Source organism: Wolffia australiana, chromosome 10 (genome assembly GCF_029677425.1).
Source record: "Wolffia australiana isolate 7733 chromosome 10, ASM2967742v1".
In the NCBI taxonomy this organism is placed as follows: Eukaryota; Viridiplantae; Streptophyta; class Magnoliopsida; order Alismatales; family Araceae; genus Wolffia; species Wolffia australiana.
Genome location: NC_135844.1, coordinates 12,190,789 through 12,206,006, shown reverse-complemented (window position 1 = coordinate 12,206,006; position 15,218 = coordinate 12,190,789). Strand labels below are relative to the sequence as shown.

General features: G+C 40.9%; 2 protein-coding genes across 2 annotated transcripts; one reads left to right on the top strand and one right to left on the bottom strand.

Annotated features, from left to right (window-relative positions):
- Window positions 1-4,316: 4,316 nt before the first annotated feature.
- On the bottom strand, window positions 4,317-6,894 carry LOC144708699 (coiled-coil protein). The gene is made up of 3 exons (XM_078582124.1): window positions 6,696-6,894; window positions 5,282-5,796; window positions 4,317-4,703 (listed from the first exon to the last, which is right to left on the bottom strand). Exons 1-3 carry the CDS (start codon window positions 6,853-6,855, stop codon window positions 4,503-4,505), a joined length of 876 nt encoding a protein of 291 aa, XP_078438250.1. The 5' UTR covers window positions 6,856-6,894; the 3' UTR covers window positions 4,317-4,502.
- A 5,971-nt stretch (window positions 6,895-12,865) lies between these two features.
- LOC144708372 (cytochrome P450 89A2-like) lies at window positions 12,866-14,744 on the top strand. Its single transcript, XM_078581638.1, has 2 exons — window positions 12,866-13,571; window positions 13,652-14,744. Exons 1-2 carry the CDS (start codon window positions 12,901-12,903, stop codon window positions 14,532-14,534), a joined length of 1,554 nt encoding a protein of 517 aa, XP_078437764.1. The 5' UTR covers window positions 12,866-12,900; the 3' UTR covers window positions 14,535-14,744.
- Window positions 14,745-15,218: the final 474 nt, after the last annotated feature.

Here is a 15,218-nt window from a genome sequence, read left to right as displayed (position 1 = left end):
TCGGACAGGATGGTTTTCGTCCCGTGGGACAAAAGAACCGTCCGTCCGGAGGTCTCAGACGATGGACGGACGAATCTGGACGAAAAACTGGCGGATTCACATCTGACAGGTTGAGATGTAGCCATGTGGCCTCGCTATGACAATTTGCATCAAAGTTCCTATATTTTTATGCGCGTGCAAACTGATGCCGCACAGAAATAATTGTACATATGTCCCTTTGGATTCTCTCTCCTCCATATTTCCTTAAAAACTTATAAAAATATATATTAATATATTAAAAATATAAAACGGGTTTTTTTTCATCCGGGACGAGGGACGAGACATTTTTTCCCTGGACGGGACGACAATGCGTCCCGTGAGGACTGGATGGGATGATTTTCGTACCGTCAGACGAAAAATTTGTCCCGTCCTTCATCCCTGCACTGAATCCAGACGCTGGACGGGACGAATTTTCTAAATATTTGCAAGCTCAGGTCCAGGACGATCCGGAACTATAATACCAAGCTCTCCCCCCCCAACCCCATGAAGGGGATCTTTTTTGTGGGGGGAGGGGAGGGGAGGGTAATGTCTATATATTCTATTTTCCTGTTTTTGGAACTGCTGCATTTTTGTATTTGAAACAAGGAATCCACATTTTATTTTTTTATTGTATATTTTGTTATTTAGTTTTATGAATTTGTCTCCATATTCCTAAAATTCAACAAATTTGCTATTCTTTCACTATGTGTTGCTAAAGTTGTTCCTTTTTGGAATGGACAATCTTGATTTATTGAGTTTCAAGACTTCAAGACTTCAAGACTGTATTGATTGTTTACAAAATCATACTATTTTAGGAAGTAGAAACATTTTCATTTCTATTTTACTAAACGCCTTCCTATTCTTCTTTACAAAAGTAAAAACTTACTTTTCCTACAAAATGAAACATAATGAAAAGTAAAGTATAAGTTCAAACCAAAAACATACAAAACTAAACATAATGAAACGCAGAGTAAAAGTTCGAGCCAACAACCTAACTAATGAAACATAATGAGAAGCTTGATCATTAGTAAACTTTATTGACAAGTAAGTCAATAAATATTAACCTTACTTTTCCTCTTAATTTTATACATGAATATTGGTTCCATATCATCTTCTAGAGACCTACAGTTAAAATATCATCAGAGTCATAATCATTTCAGGATTTGGTCCTGCCTTCTTGTAGGTGATAAACCCTCTTTGGGTAGAAAACAGGTGCTTTAAGAAGCATGTGTCTCATACGTCTTGGCAGTTTTGTTAACACAGTAAGAAAGGGGTTTTTACCATCTCCAATTTTGTGCTGCACATTCAATTGTATCAATTTTACCAATATTGACAACGGATTCATCTACCTGTGAAATTTTATTCATCTTCAATAAGTCTTGGGGTTTAGAAAGTACATATTTCATTCTAGAGGTTTTTTTTTTCATTGAACTTGAGGTAGATAAGGTACGGTTTTTTTCATGATTTAGGCTTATGTAAGATGGTATTGCGCCCATAAACTTAAGCACTCATTAAATACAAAACATTATCAACAAAAGGTATGCCACTTGATCAGAATTTTGGGGTTCAATTTTGATCACAAAATGGGTTTTTTTTCACGGATTACTTACAGTTTATGTAACTTCTCCGATATTTCCACTACTGTGGCCAGGGATTTTTTTATATTTCCTTTCTTGACTTGATCTCCTCTAATATCTAGAGTAGATAATACCATATTGATCACACAATCACCTTCATGGGCTTTTCGCTGCATCCAAGCTTGGATGGTTTGGATTCACATGAATAGAGACTCATAGGTCATTATTTGAAGGATACTTGAGATGCATATTAAAATATTTTGATATAATAATACTAACTAGTCTCACTCATATCAATGCGTACAGATAATAAGTGTGTTATCAAACCAGGTACCCCCTCGTATCATAGGTAGGTAAGAACAGTTATGTAAGAACAGTTATGTAAGAACAAAACAGCCCATAGAACCATGATTTTAGACATACTGATAACGACTATCTAAAATCAGCTATTTATACGAAGAAATTAGCCTTTTATTCTAAAATGGTGTATAGGAGTTAGAGTTACAGGTAATAAGTTTAAATATATTATATTAGAAAAGTTTAAATTATAAATGAGAGAGCAAGGATTGGCAGTGAGGCTTCGCCGATTGAGAAATCCTAAGCTCAGTGCTTAGAGGCTTCGCCGATTGAGAACTCCTCAGCTCAGTCCAAGGAGGCTTCGCCGATTGAGAACACCTGAGGCAACAGGCAATGGAGGTTTCGCCGATTGAGAACACCTTAGAGGCTTCACCGATTGAGAACACCTAGAGGCATCGCCGATTGAGATCACCTTAGGCTTTAGAGGCTTTGTCGATTGAGAACACCTCGTCTACTCGTTACAAGGGCAAGTTTCGGACGTTTACTCATGGTTAAGCAAAACCCTGATTCATGTCACAATAATATAAGTAGTCCTTATACATGAGATACTAAAGACATATTGTGGATGGATGACTATATTTTGACTACTACTTACGAGTTCCTAATTATAGGGTTGAAGTAAGTCTTAACTTGTATATAGAAATAAGTGCTCGAAGGTGATTGAGGGATCAAGATAGGATTATTCACCCTCAATATAGGACAAGATTGACTCTAGGGATAAGATGAATTAAATCCTTGGATAAGGAGGTGGAAATATCAGAGAAGGTGTTCTCTAATGATTTTTTTCACGCATCATTACAACCTAGAATGACTGATTAAGTTTGATGGTAAACTATACCCTAAATCATTTGGATGTCTCGTAAGAATGAATGATTATACATACACGATAACCGTTTACGATTACGTATTTTTAAAGCACATGATGTAGCTTGACACCCCACACAACATAAACTTAACCCATCAATTAGGTTAAACCAAACCTTGATTGATTAGTATATGTGTAGATATACTTAATTAATAAGGTTGCCAATTAATATTATTAACTCATTAAAAGTTATTAAATAGACGTATACATGGGCCCAGAGGGTCATACACAAAAGATCTATGAGCCATGGTGGATATACTTAAACTTTTAAGGACTCTTATGAAAATATCTAGAATAAATATAAATAAGGGACACCCGTTTTAGGTGCCATGCGAGGCAGACCTGGGTACTCTTTGTCATATTTCCTTAGTGGATCATGGCGGTGAGAAGATATACAATATCTTGAAGGATAATTGACGAAGGAAAAGAGGAGATCCATCATCATACTAACTGCATGCATAATTCTAGAGGTGGGGCACATAAGGGCTGACAAAAATTATTCTAGGGAGCAAGTCAAGAGGGAAAACATCATCACATAAAGCGTCTATGTATTCCAATATTTTACAGATCAATTATGAATTCATCTCCATCTATTTCTGCATGAAATCTGATTTTAAGAAATCAATCAAAGCCATAAAACCCAACAACCCTGAGGGAAGTGTCCTAATACGTGGGGTAAGGGCACATCTGAGACCCGAGGGCTATCATTTTGAAAGAATTTGAAAATAATACTAAATTAGTATATAAAATATGACACAAATATACATATTTTAATAATTTTATCTTCAAAATAATATTCTTTCAAATTTGACATCACATGTATGTTCAAAACATTATTTGAGCTTTCAGATATATGCATCATCTAATATTTTTTAAAGATCACTTGTATCATTTTATTAGAAACTAGATTTTAATATACTTCCTATTTTAACAGAATATTCAAATTTTATGAGAAACACTGACAAACAGATGAAATGATATTCTGACTGTTTTCCCTGGAGATAACAGGTTTATCTCTTTCCCGATATTGTTTTTAAAGCTTAAGGTTTGAAAAATGATTTAATAAAAAAAATTTGTTTGGTATAATGGGAAATAACCTAATTCGGGATAAAATTTGAATTCAATATTGTTAGATTGTGGATCATCAATCTGACCCAAACACAACCATGTTTGCATCCTGCTCCCAAGTTCCATATGGACCAATCACCTACCTATCCCCATACAGAGTGGCCATTCCAAACATGATTCCAATTCAAGACGGCAATCACAACAAATAATATGCACACCTTTTTTTTTGCTTTTTTTCCACGAGGAACCGTGTTTCTACAACACGAAATCCAATATCCCGATATCAACATCTGATATCAGGATAATTGATCTCGGTACAGGTATCGGATTCCAATATCCAGATATTTGATTCCAAATATCTAATATCCATCTGATATCCAATTTCGCCACCTCAAACTTATTTTATTTTCCCAGATGTCGATATCAAGATGTATATACAAAGGCAAACACTACCATGAACATGACTATGCAGATCACTGGATTAGGCCTCGCCACATTGTCTGGGACTGTCATGGCCCCTAACTTGGAGACGTCTCACCTACACACCAGTTGAAGAGGAAAGAGACAGTGGTAAACTCTTCAGGAATTTACATAAGTACATGTGAGAAAAAGGGGGGTCAATCTTGGGAAAAGTATCTCTCCTCGGCGTCAAGGTTGGACTCCCTGAGCCAATGGTCATCGAGACGCTCGTCGTTGTCGATGCGGGAATAGTCAAGATACTCGCCATCCTCCCCGGCCAAGAACTTGTGCTGCATAATCTGCGTGAACTGCTCCATCTGCTCCCTCAGCTCCACTGCCGGAACATCACTCCTCGCCTCCTGCATTTAATCCCGACCCGCCATTCAGAAAATCAAAATACTGCACAAATTTAAGCAATTCATGGACCCGCCAAAGCAGATTAAAGGGGAACATTGGAGGTTATACAAGAATGAAATTATATAATTGAGAAGAATTGATGATAATCGCCATGTCCGCAAGCTTGAATGATAATGGCAGATACAATCACCCCCACCAGGCAAAGGACTGATAAAATCTTCAACATCTCTACATAAGAGGATAGCGGTGACGATCCGACCGGCAAATAATGACAAACTCCTCCTTGTTTCTTCATTCCTCTTAGTGAGATTAACAAAGGGACAATGGGCAATTTTGTGCTGTCATCGTCGCCCTGTCGATGATGAGTTTATCACCGTCATCATCCCACAGACAAATGACGATGACAAACTTGCCATTTGTCTGCAGGAGGATGTAAATTTTCATCCAAAAGACAAACGTATCATTTGTCAGCCTGTTGAGGGCAAAAAACGATGAGAAGTTCACCATCATCAGCCTGGAGGACAGGGATGATGACCATTTTTCTTCGTCATCAGTGACAACAAACACGATAAGACTGTACCTCAGATTCTCCCTCCATCTCTGTTGTGCTCACACACACTTCTTCTTTGTCCTCCTCTTCCTCTTCTTCCTCTTCCTCTTCGGTCTCAACCTCTTCTTCCTGATACTCATTGCCGACCCAGTCCTTCCTGGCGACGCCAAGCCTCTGCTGCTCAGCCCTGATCTTGGCCATGATAATCGTCTCTTCTGAGCGCCGCATGAGCGTCTCCGACCACCGCTTACCCGGCCGCGACGTCTCCCTCCCACCCAGATCTTGAAACCTTCCAATGTACTCATGGTGCAAGTATGGCTCCCTCTCCCTCATCGCCTCCTCCGAGAAGTACACCCCGCCTTTGACAAGCCGCTCGAGGTACGCCCGCCGCCGATTCTTCACCGCCGTGGATCGGGTACGAAGCTCCTCGTCCGTAGGCCTCCGCATTGCCCGGATCTGATTCAGGTGCCAGCTCACCTCATAGTCCTGCTTCAGCACCTCAAATTTGGCCAATTCCTCCTCTGAGAGCTCTCCACCGTAGCGTTCTTCAACCAGAAAGGGTCGTTGTTGGATCAAGCACGGTTCGGATAATGGTCAGCAGTTGGGCCGGACAGAACGGGGCCGAACGGAATTCCGTTCAGTCATCCATCACAGGATTTGGCATTTCGTTCCGTCCCGTCCAAGGGGTTGACGGAAGGGACGGGCATGAAGGCTTTCATTCCATTTCTGTTCCAAGTGAATGACTGAACGGATGACGGTTCGTCATCCATCCACAAGCCTTAGGAGACAAGTACGGGAAAGACGACGGACGACGATTTGTGACGGATTTTCATGCCTTCCGTACAGTCATCCGTCACAGGGTCTGGCAATTCGACCCGTTTTTGTCTGAGGGGTTGACGCAAGGGACGGGCGACAATTGTAAATCTAGAGTAAATATGGGCGTTGACGGATGACGGTAATCAACGTAACGTGACGGGAGGTATAAAGCCTTTCGTTCCATTTCCGTCCCAAGTCAGGGACTGAACGGACACCGTATCGTCATCCGTTCACGATGACGACTGATGACGATTTGGGGACTACGGAAAGGCACTGAACGGCGTTCCGTTCCCGCCCATACGGATGACGGACTACGACGGACGGAACGGGACGTGATGGCACTTGAGTCAGTCACCGTCACAGAGTCCGCAGACCGCAGTCCCGTTCCGTATCCGTCCGAGGAGCTGAACGGAACGGCTCGTAACGGAACGGAAGGCACGAAGGCTTTCGTTCCGTCTTCCATTGCAGTCTGATGGCGGAACGGGACGTAAAGAGGAAACGGGAATCCGTTCCCTTCCCGATCCCGCTCCCGCTCCGTTCAGCAAGTCATCCTTCCACGGGGCTCCGTAGAAGGAGAGGAAGCTCTGGCTATGGCGGATTGGAAGAGGAAGAGTTAGGGTATTGTTACCGAGGAAGAGAGGGGCGTCGCGGGAGAGGAGATCAAGGAGAGCGGATTTCCTTGCGGAGACGGGGATCGGAGCTTCGTCGAGGAAGGCGGAGCGGGGGAAGTAGAGATCTTCCACTGTGGAGAGACGCTCGCTGATCACCTCCATGGCTCCTCGCTCCATCGCCACGCTCTTCGTTCAACTCAGCCGAGAAGACGACGATTTGGGGGTTTTTATTTATTTATAGGAATCAGGAAGGCGGCAACGGTTTTATTTATTTATAGGAATTATCCAATAATAATAATAAGTGCAGCAGTGTTTAGTTATTTGAGGTTTAGAAAAAAAAATTTTAAAGCAAAAAATGTGGGGTACCTTTTTATATTAGGGGTGGTGGGGTTTGAATTGGACTGCGCTGTTTGGTTTTTGATTGGATGATTTCTTCAATCAGAAGTTAGTTCGATCCTTGAGTTACTAACAATATCCGTATCCGATGTCCGTTATCTGGAAAAGTCCAAAATGTGCCCGATAACGATAACGGATGTCGATCATGGATGCCATTCCTGAAAATACTGTCGTCTAAATTCTCATTGGGAGTATCTATGCTAAATATGTGACTGATATTTTTAACATTTCATACACGTCTTCTTTTGTTACAAGGTGTATAAAGAACTTAACAAGATCATTATGGGCATCACTAAGGGACTAGAAATGATTAAGCTAGGGGGTATTTCATAATCAAATATAACATGCTAATTTTGATACTAATTTCATGTATTTTTGTATTTATTTTTAATGAAATGATCATAAGTATATGTTATCAGGGTTTAAAATAATTGATTACATTTTAGGATTAACTTCAGGTGTTTCTCAATTTTGTGCCACTTTAACAGAATTTTATTATATTAATCTCATATATAAAATATTTTATCATTCATAAAATATTTATCTAGATGAATTAAATATTTGTAAGTGTTTTTTATCCTTTCATCATCTCGATTTTCTCAAATATCTATCATTTTAATAATATTTTTATTTTAAATTCATAAATAATCTTAAGCGTTAGAAAAAATATATTTATATTTATTTAAAAACATTTTAGGGGTTTATTATATTTTTAGAATTTACATTTTTATTTCTTTATTTTATCGCATTTTATGGAATTTTATAAAAATTAATTTTTAGAAGTCATAAACTATTAAGGAGTTTTTCACTTTCTTTGGTCTGTCTAAATTTCATGCAACAATCCACCACAGATAGAGAAAATATGTGGATAGAGAAATAGAGGGGATATATTTGGATGGTTCAAATGGTTCCAACTTCAAATGAAGATATCCAACGATCAAGACAATGTTTTCAGCTGAAATTTCAAGTGAAGTTCTATCTTTAACTCTTCTATTTGTCTAACTTGATGCAAACTATGTGGCCATCAACCCAATCACACCACTATGTTTCATTTAAGTTCATTGAAGTACATTTTTATTCATTATTATTCTCTTTTATGTTCATAATCAGTACCATGTGATAACATGCAAATAGGAGCTAAATAAGTGCTAATTTCATCATATTTTTGGGCTTTTAATGTATAAAAACATGGATTTTTAACGCATGTTATCATCATTTTAGGTTAAAATAATAAATTCCTTGAATTTCAAGTTAAATAATAGTTTTAATCAATATTGTGGTCAAATTTTACACTTTGAATGTTTTTAAAATGAATTTTAAATGAAATTAAATTATTAATTGACCTATTTCTATAAATAAAAATAAAATAAAAAAATTAAACGAATTCTAGAAATTAATAAAATCATTTTAGGCATTAGTAAACATTTTTTTTAGGATTTATTCCAGTTATTTTATAGTACAAAACATTTTTTTATTTAAACTGGTCCTTATTGGGCCAGTTTTGGCGCTCACGCGGGTGCTACATCGCGCAGGGCGTACGAGACCACCGTGGACCAATCAACGTGCGGATTGGTGTCTTCGGTGCACGACACGCACATACGCAGCTCCGTGCGTGTCGCGCACCACAGGCGACCGCATGCTGACCAATCGCATGCGGCTTAACTTGCTGCGTGCGACGCAGCGAGTTAAGCGCATGTGCAGCGCTGGGCGGGTACTCTACTGCAAAGCACGTGCACCTACTGCGGTGCGTATGGAGAAAAACCGGTACACGGAACCAGAACGGCGGATGGCGATGTGTTGTACGCATGGCGGAAAACGCGAAAAACAGAGAAAAATAACGGAATCGGAAGAACTTGGTCTTCCGATACCGCGGCGATAGAAGGAAAAAAATTGAAAGATTAAGGGGAGTTCTTGATCTGAAAAAGTGAGAGGAGAAGTCCCGAGCCCCCTCTCTGACTCAAGAACAGCCTGGAGTGCTTTTGGAGTTAAATTGGGCCAAGAATTTCGTCGATCCGGGGCCGCATTCTCCTGCAAAATAGAGCATCTAATTGGTGGAAATCGGACAGCTCGTTGCGCAAAATTCATCCCAATCGACTGGAAATCATCCCTGGCACTTCTCGGTCTAATTTGAATTCAATCTGCAATTACTTTCGTGTTCAAATCTTCAAAAACCATAGTTCATTTCCGTTCGCCGTTTTTCCTTAATTTCCGATTTTAGTCGTCTTAATTTGTAGATTTTAGTTCGTTTTAAAATCATTTAGTATTAATTGATTATAAATTCCTATTTCGAATCCTATATGTCCCTTGAATCAAATAAAAATCGTGAATCATATTCACGATTTCATACTTCTTAAATTAGCAAATCGTGAATCATATTCACGATTTGCTCTTATAGGGCATTTTACAATTTCGAATTAATTGGGATAAAACAAAAATATAAAAAAATTCTCTTAAAATTAGCATAAAAATTAGTTTTCTGATTCTGTAAAAATGGTAAACCATCCTCTGATAAATAAAACAATTTAAATAAATAAAAAAGAAACTTAGAGTTAAATCCATTTTATAAATAGATTTCAAATCCATTAAAAAGAACGTGACAAGAAATATATTTAATTCAAAAAAATTAAAGATTTTAAATCAAATAAAAAGATAAATTTAAGTGATTTTATATCTCTGTTATTAAATAACAGAGAATCATTAAAGTCATTTAAGTTCAAAAGGATAGAATGTTAGTTGAATTTACAAGTATTAGCATTTAAATAAGTAATTAAAACATCATTTCATTTAGGTTTCGAATTCTAAATCCTAATTAGAGAGAAAGTGAATATTTCCTATCGCCTCCCTAGGGTTCGACCCCTTACTCAAGCATTAAGGGATATATAAATCTAGTGATTAAGTTCGAAAAACCCCCTAAATAACGACATATAAACACGTATTTTCGAGCTTATCACCATGAATACTAGTCTTCAAACATGTATTCCAAGAATTCCTATTCAACAGATTGTTGAGAATGACATCAAAATTTTCTGATGGAATAACACTATCTAATCCTACTAATACAATAAGTATGGATGATTCTTTGGCCATTAGTGACAGAGTTTTCAACCCATCAATCAAAGCACCAAACCCAACATAGCTCAGATATATAAATAGAAAGCCATCCTTGCGAAAAGGGCCCCTTAGATTTTGTTCATAATTGGGATAGCAGAATGATTTTCTCATTCAAGGTCTCATTTTGGTCAAGACACGTGAAGCAGCACCATTGGGCTTGTTGGGCACTTGATGTCGAGCTTAGGGTGATCTGTCTTTTTTTGAACTTGTCTTTGTCCTTTTCACTATGTTACGGCTGTGGATATCCTAGGTTTTCTCCATGGACATGCTACAACCAACTTCGTCCCTTGTTGGAATGAATCCACCTCAACTCCATTCCACCGGTGATAATAAATCTTCTTGATTTATCTCCACTTTTCCGCTTGCCACTGCATATCTCTAACCATCCATGTCACAACCAGCATATATATGTTATTCATCTGCTCCACTCCATTTGCACTACCACTATCAACCATAACCCAGTGTTGCGAAGTTCCATCTAAGTATATTATTAGACCCAATAGTATTTCTTATTATTTTTCCAAAAAATATTCTCAAAATAAATAGGTTAACTAGGAAAAAATTTTCAGTGCTTTTTAGAATTGTATTGAATTAATTTTACGATTTTGTTTTCATTAAATATTATTTAATTCCTAAACTATATAAAAATCATAAAATAAAACTTAAGATAAAAATTCACTCATTCAATACTTGCTCCTTGTGGATTCGACTGTTACTCACTCTACAATTTCAAGAACATAATTAATATCTTTGCATAAATCAAAAGCTTAAATGACATTATTTAACCCCAAGTTCTAATAATCGTACACGGAACTGGGCCTATATCAGCCAAAGTCTGTCTGTCCCTAGTGCAACGCTTCTAAGTATAGAATCAGACCCGTCTCAGCCAACGGCCCACTTCTTGTGCAAAAATAAATAAGAATCATAAAAATAAAAAAATCATTTATTCAATACTCACTCCTTGTGGATTTGACCACAACAATATAATTTTGAGGAAATTGACAAAATTATTGCATAAATAAAAAACTTTAATGGCATTCTTTAACCCCAATTTATAGTTAATCATCCATAATTGCACGTGGGTCGATGACTGAGATGGGTCTTTTTCTATGTGTGGAAGCATAGTGGTAGGGCAAGACATTGGCTGAGATAGGCCCAGCTTCAAGGAGGCCCCATCTATTGGGCTTTGTGCTGCAGGCTGCTAGTTGTGAAATATTTTTCCCATTAAGTTTGTAAAGTGTGACAAGTAGCCGTCTTTAGAGGCAGTTCAACCTTTTTTTACTCTTCTTCTTCTTTTTTATTATTATTCTTCTTCTTTATGCTCTAGCATGTAATAACTGAAACATTAAACATACTGTACATTTGGTTCTACATGTTCTTTGCAACTCAAAATTTTTAAAAAAGCTACTAATACACGTGACCAGAAAAGTCAAGTATATGATGGAAACAAAAATAAAAGAATAATTCATGGATGAGGATTCTTGCACAATTATTTGTGTGATGTCTTAAATTGACATCTAAGGCCGTAAAATAAACATAAATGCATGCATAGAATAGAGTTGGTCAGAGAGATAGATAAAGCAATTTCACAGTGTCTTTTGGGACTATGATTTGACCTCTGTGGAGTCTAATAATGACAGATGAAAAAGGTCTTTCAAAAGGAGATTTCTTGACTTTTGCAAAGAGCATATACTTTGCGGTGAAAGAAAGAAAATTGAGAGAGTTTATAATTTAAAAGATAATCAAAGCTAATCGAAATATCATATTAGTATGTGTATACGTCGGGCGGTTACCGATCTTTTCAGGTGACTATCTTTTTGTTTTTTTTAAAAATTATATTAGTACATGTGAACTGCAAGTAGGACCTCGAATAACTGAAACATCATCATTAAAGCCAGAACCATAAAACACGAATCATATCTAGATTTTCTTTGCACATGTGAACTATAATAATGAGTCATCATAGTGAGCAGCCCATCAGCAACTCCAAGTGTCGTATGGACCAATAGGATTTAAAATCAAGATTAGCTGGTAAAAATTAACATGTACCCCTATACTTGTTATGTACCCCTATACTTGTACTTGGAGACTTTGCCGACTGAGAACTCCTCACCTCAGTCCTTGGAGGCTTCGTCGATTGAGAACACCTTGGAGGCTTCGCCGATTGAGAACACCTTAGTCCTTAGAGGCTTAGCGGATTGAGACTTCAGAACCTTCTCGAGCTTCTCTTTCTTCCGTTAAGGAAGAATTGGGAAAAGATGAAATAGGAAGACGTGTTTCCAGAACGAACAAGATATGGGTTGAGAAGGGGGAGTTAGCAAAGTGCAGCTAGGATTCAATACAAATTTAAAGAGAGTAAATATCCAAGATAGACAGCGAGAATTACATTTAGACCGGAGATAATACAATGGCTCGGATTATTTCTTGATATAGCCATTATAATTACTTATAACTGCTAGGATTAAGTTACAGAACGACAACTATATACTAATATAAAGACAAGTCAATGTTATGAAAATTACGTGTGGGAAATACAACGATCCTTCTAACCTTCAAACCGTCTCTTCTCTCTCTCCCTCTCCTCTCATCTCTTCTTGATCTTGAGCGAGACCGATTCTTTACAAACTACGCAACAAAAACGTCGACGTCTGCCCTCGTCGTAGATGAAGCTCTAGTTATTTCAGACGCTTCTCTCGCTCATCCGTCCGTTGAGAGATGGAGGCGTGGGCGGTGGCCGTCGTCTCGGCGTTGCTCTGCTTCGTTTCTGCGTCGTTCCTCCTCCGCCGGCGGGCGGCACGGCCCCGGCGCCTGCCGCCGGGGCCGCCGCCGCTGCCGGTCATCGGCAACCTCCTCCTCTTCCTCCGCTCGGGCGGCGACTTCGCGTCGGTGCTGGAGAAGCTCTTCTCCGAGTACGGTCCGATTATCTCCGTCTATCGGCGCGCGCTTCCCACCATCGTCGTGGCCGACCGCGACGTGGCCCACGAGATGCTCGTCCAGAATGGCGCCGTCTTCGCCGACCGGCCGCCCCAGTCGCCGGCCTTGCGGCTCCTCACCGCGGACCGCTGCCAGGTCTCCGCCGCCGAGTACGGGCCGCGGTGGCGGCTTCTCCGGCGCAACCTCGTGTCGGAGATGGCTCGCGCCAGGCAGAGCGCGGGCGCCCGCGGCTGGGCCCTCGGCGCGCTCCTGGACGAGCTCCGCGGCTCGGCCGGGGCGGTGGTGGCTCCCAAGGAGGCCATTCAGTACGCCATGTTCTGCTTGCTGGTCTTCTTGTGCTTCGGGGAGAGGCTGGACGAGAAAACGGTGAGGGCCATCGAGAAGGCCCAGCGGGACCTGCTCCTCTTCTTCCAGAAGCTCGCCGTCTTCGAATACGCCCCGAGAATAACCAGGCAAGGCACCCCTTCTTATAGTTTAAATCTTCTCCGGTTATTTATAACATAATCCGGCTGCTCGCTTCATTCATCCTCAGGTACTTGTTCTGGGGGCGGTGGAGGCGCCTTCTCCGGCCCCGGCAGCGCCAGAGGGAGATTTTTCTGCCTCTGATCAGGTCGCGGCGACAGAAGAAGAAGAGCGCCGGGAATTCCGCCGAAGAAGAAGAAGAAGAGAAGAAGAGCCTCGACTTCTGCTACTTGGACTCCGTCCTCGACCTCGAGATGCCCGAGCGGGACGGCGGAGCAGCAACGAAAACAAGAGGGAGAAAGCTCGACGACGAGGAGATCCTCTCCCTCTGCTCCGAGTTCCTGAACGCCGGGACGGACACGACCTCCACGGCGCTGGAGTGGATCATGGCCAACATCGCCGCGAACCCGGACGTGCAGGAGAGGGTCGCCGGGGAAGTGGGGGGAGAGGGGAGCGGCGCGTCGGAGGAGGAGCTCGAGAGAAAGCCGTATCTGAAAGCGGTGATCTTGGAGGGGCTGAGACGGCACCCGCCGGGGCACTTCGTGCTGCCGCACGCAGTCACGGAGGAGGTTGTCGTGCGAGGGGGGTACGCCATTCCCAAGGGCGCGGCCATCAACTTCGCCGTGGGGAAGATGGGGCGCGACGCGGGGGTGTGGGCCGACCCGCTGGAGTTTAGGCCGGAGAGGTTTCTTCCCGGGGGCGACGGCCACGACGCGGATATCACGGGGAACAGGAAGATCGACATGATGCCGTTCGGCGCGGGGCGGAGGATATGCCCCGGCATGGCCCTCGCCCTGCTCCATCTCGAGTTCTTCGTCGCCAACCTCGTCCGCGAGTTCGTCTGGGAGCCCGTCGACCATCGCCCCGTCGACCTGTCCGAGAAGCCCGAGTTCACCGTCGTCATGAAAAACCCCCTCCGCTGCCGCATCTCCCCTCGCTCAAAGAACACCTGAACCTTTCTACACGTTCTCTCTACTGCGCTCACTCAAACAGTACCTGATCGAAACAATACCTCTCTGTTGCTCGCCAGTTACCACCTCTTATCGTAGGAGAATAAACTGTGGCACGAATTTTGGGTGCTTGCACTGATAGCAAAGCATGCATGTTTCGATTAAAAAGGAAATGGAGCAGGAAAAAAAATCGCAGAATATCATTTTAGGTGATGGAAAGGTTCAGTCGTACTGATTATTTTGCTTAAGCATTTTAATTTTCTGTCGAGCATAAACTTTGGTGTTGTTCGTTACGTTGTTTCGGCACTGCGTCTGTATGAGCACTGGATAAGTTTTGACAAAAAGGTTTCCATGAAGACTGTGAGAGAATAAATGATGAAGAGTTGTAGGAAATGGTGAAGGGACGAGAATATCAGTACGGATTGATATTTATTTAATAATAAGAATATATATAGCGTTTTTTGGTTAGACCATGGTGAATGATTAATAGATGATGCGATGTAATGAAATATATGTAGATGAGATGGATAAAATGGATCTGGACGTATGAGATGGATGGATCTTATTGAATGGGTGTGTGTTTAGAAGAGTATACATATATAACAGTAACGGACTCACCTTAGATCCTTATATTCTACCAGAGTTAAGGCAATTTGCTACTGCAGGATCAGCTTCTTTACTTTTCCT

What these genes read in the sequence shown, in the direction of transcription:
- LOC144708372 (XM_078581638.1), top strand. Translation starts at nt 12,901, where the DNA reads ATGGAGGCGTGGGCGGTGGCCGTCGTCTCGGCGTTGCTCTGCTTCGTT. An exon ending in TACGCCCCGAGAATAACCAG is followed by an intron (nt 13,572 to 13,651) that starts GCAAGGCACCCC and finishes ATTCATCCTCAG; the next exon opens with GTACTTGTTCTGGGGGCGGT.
- LOC144708699 (XM_078582124.1), bottom strand. Translation starts at nt 6,855, where the DNA reads ATGGAGCGAGGAGCCATGGAGGTGATCAGCGAGCGTCTCTCCACAGTG. An exon ending in CGACGCCCCTCTCTTCCTCG is followed by an intron (nt 5,797 to 6,695) that starts GTAACAATACCC and finishes TTCTGGTTGAAG; the next exon opens with AACGCTACGGTGGAGAGCTC. An exon ending in AGATGGAGGGAGAATCTGAG is followed by an intron (nt 4,704 to 5,281) that starts GTACAGTCTTAT and finishes GATTAAATGCAG; the next exon opens with GAGGCGAGGAGTGATGTTCC.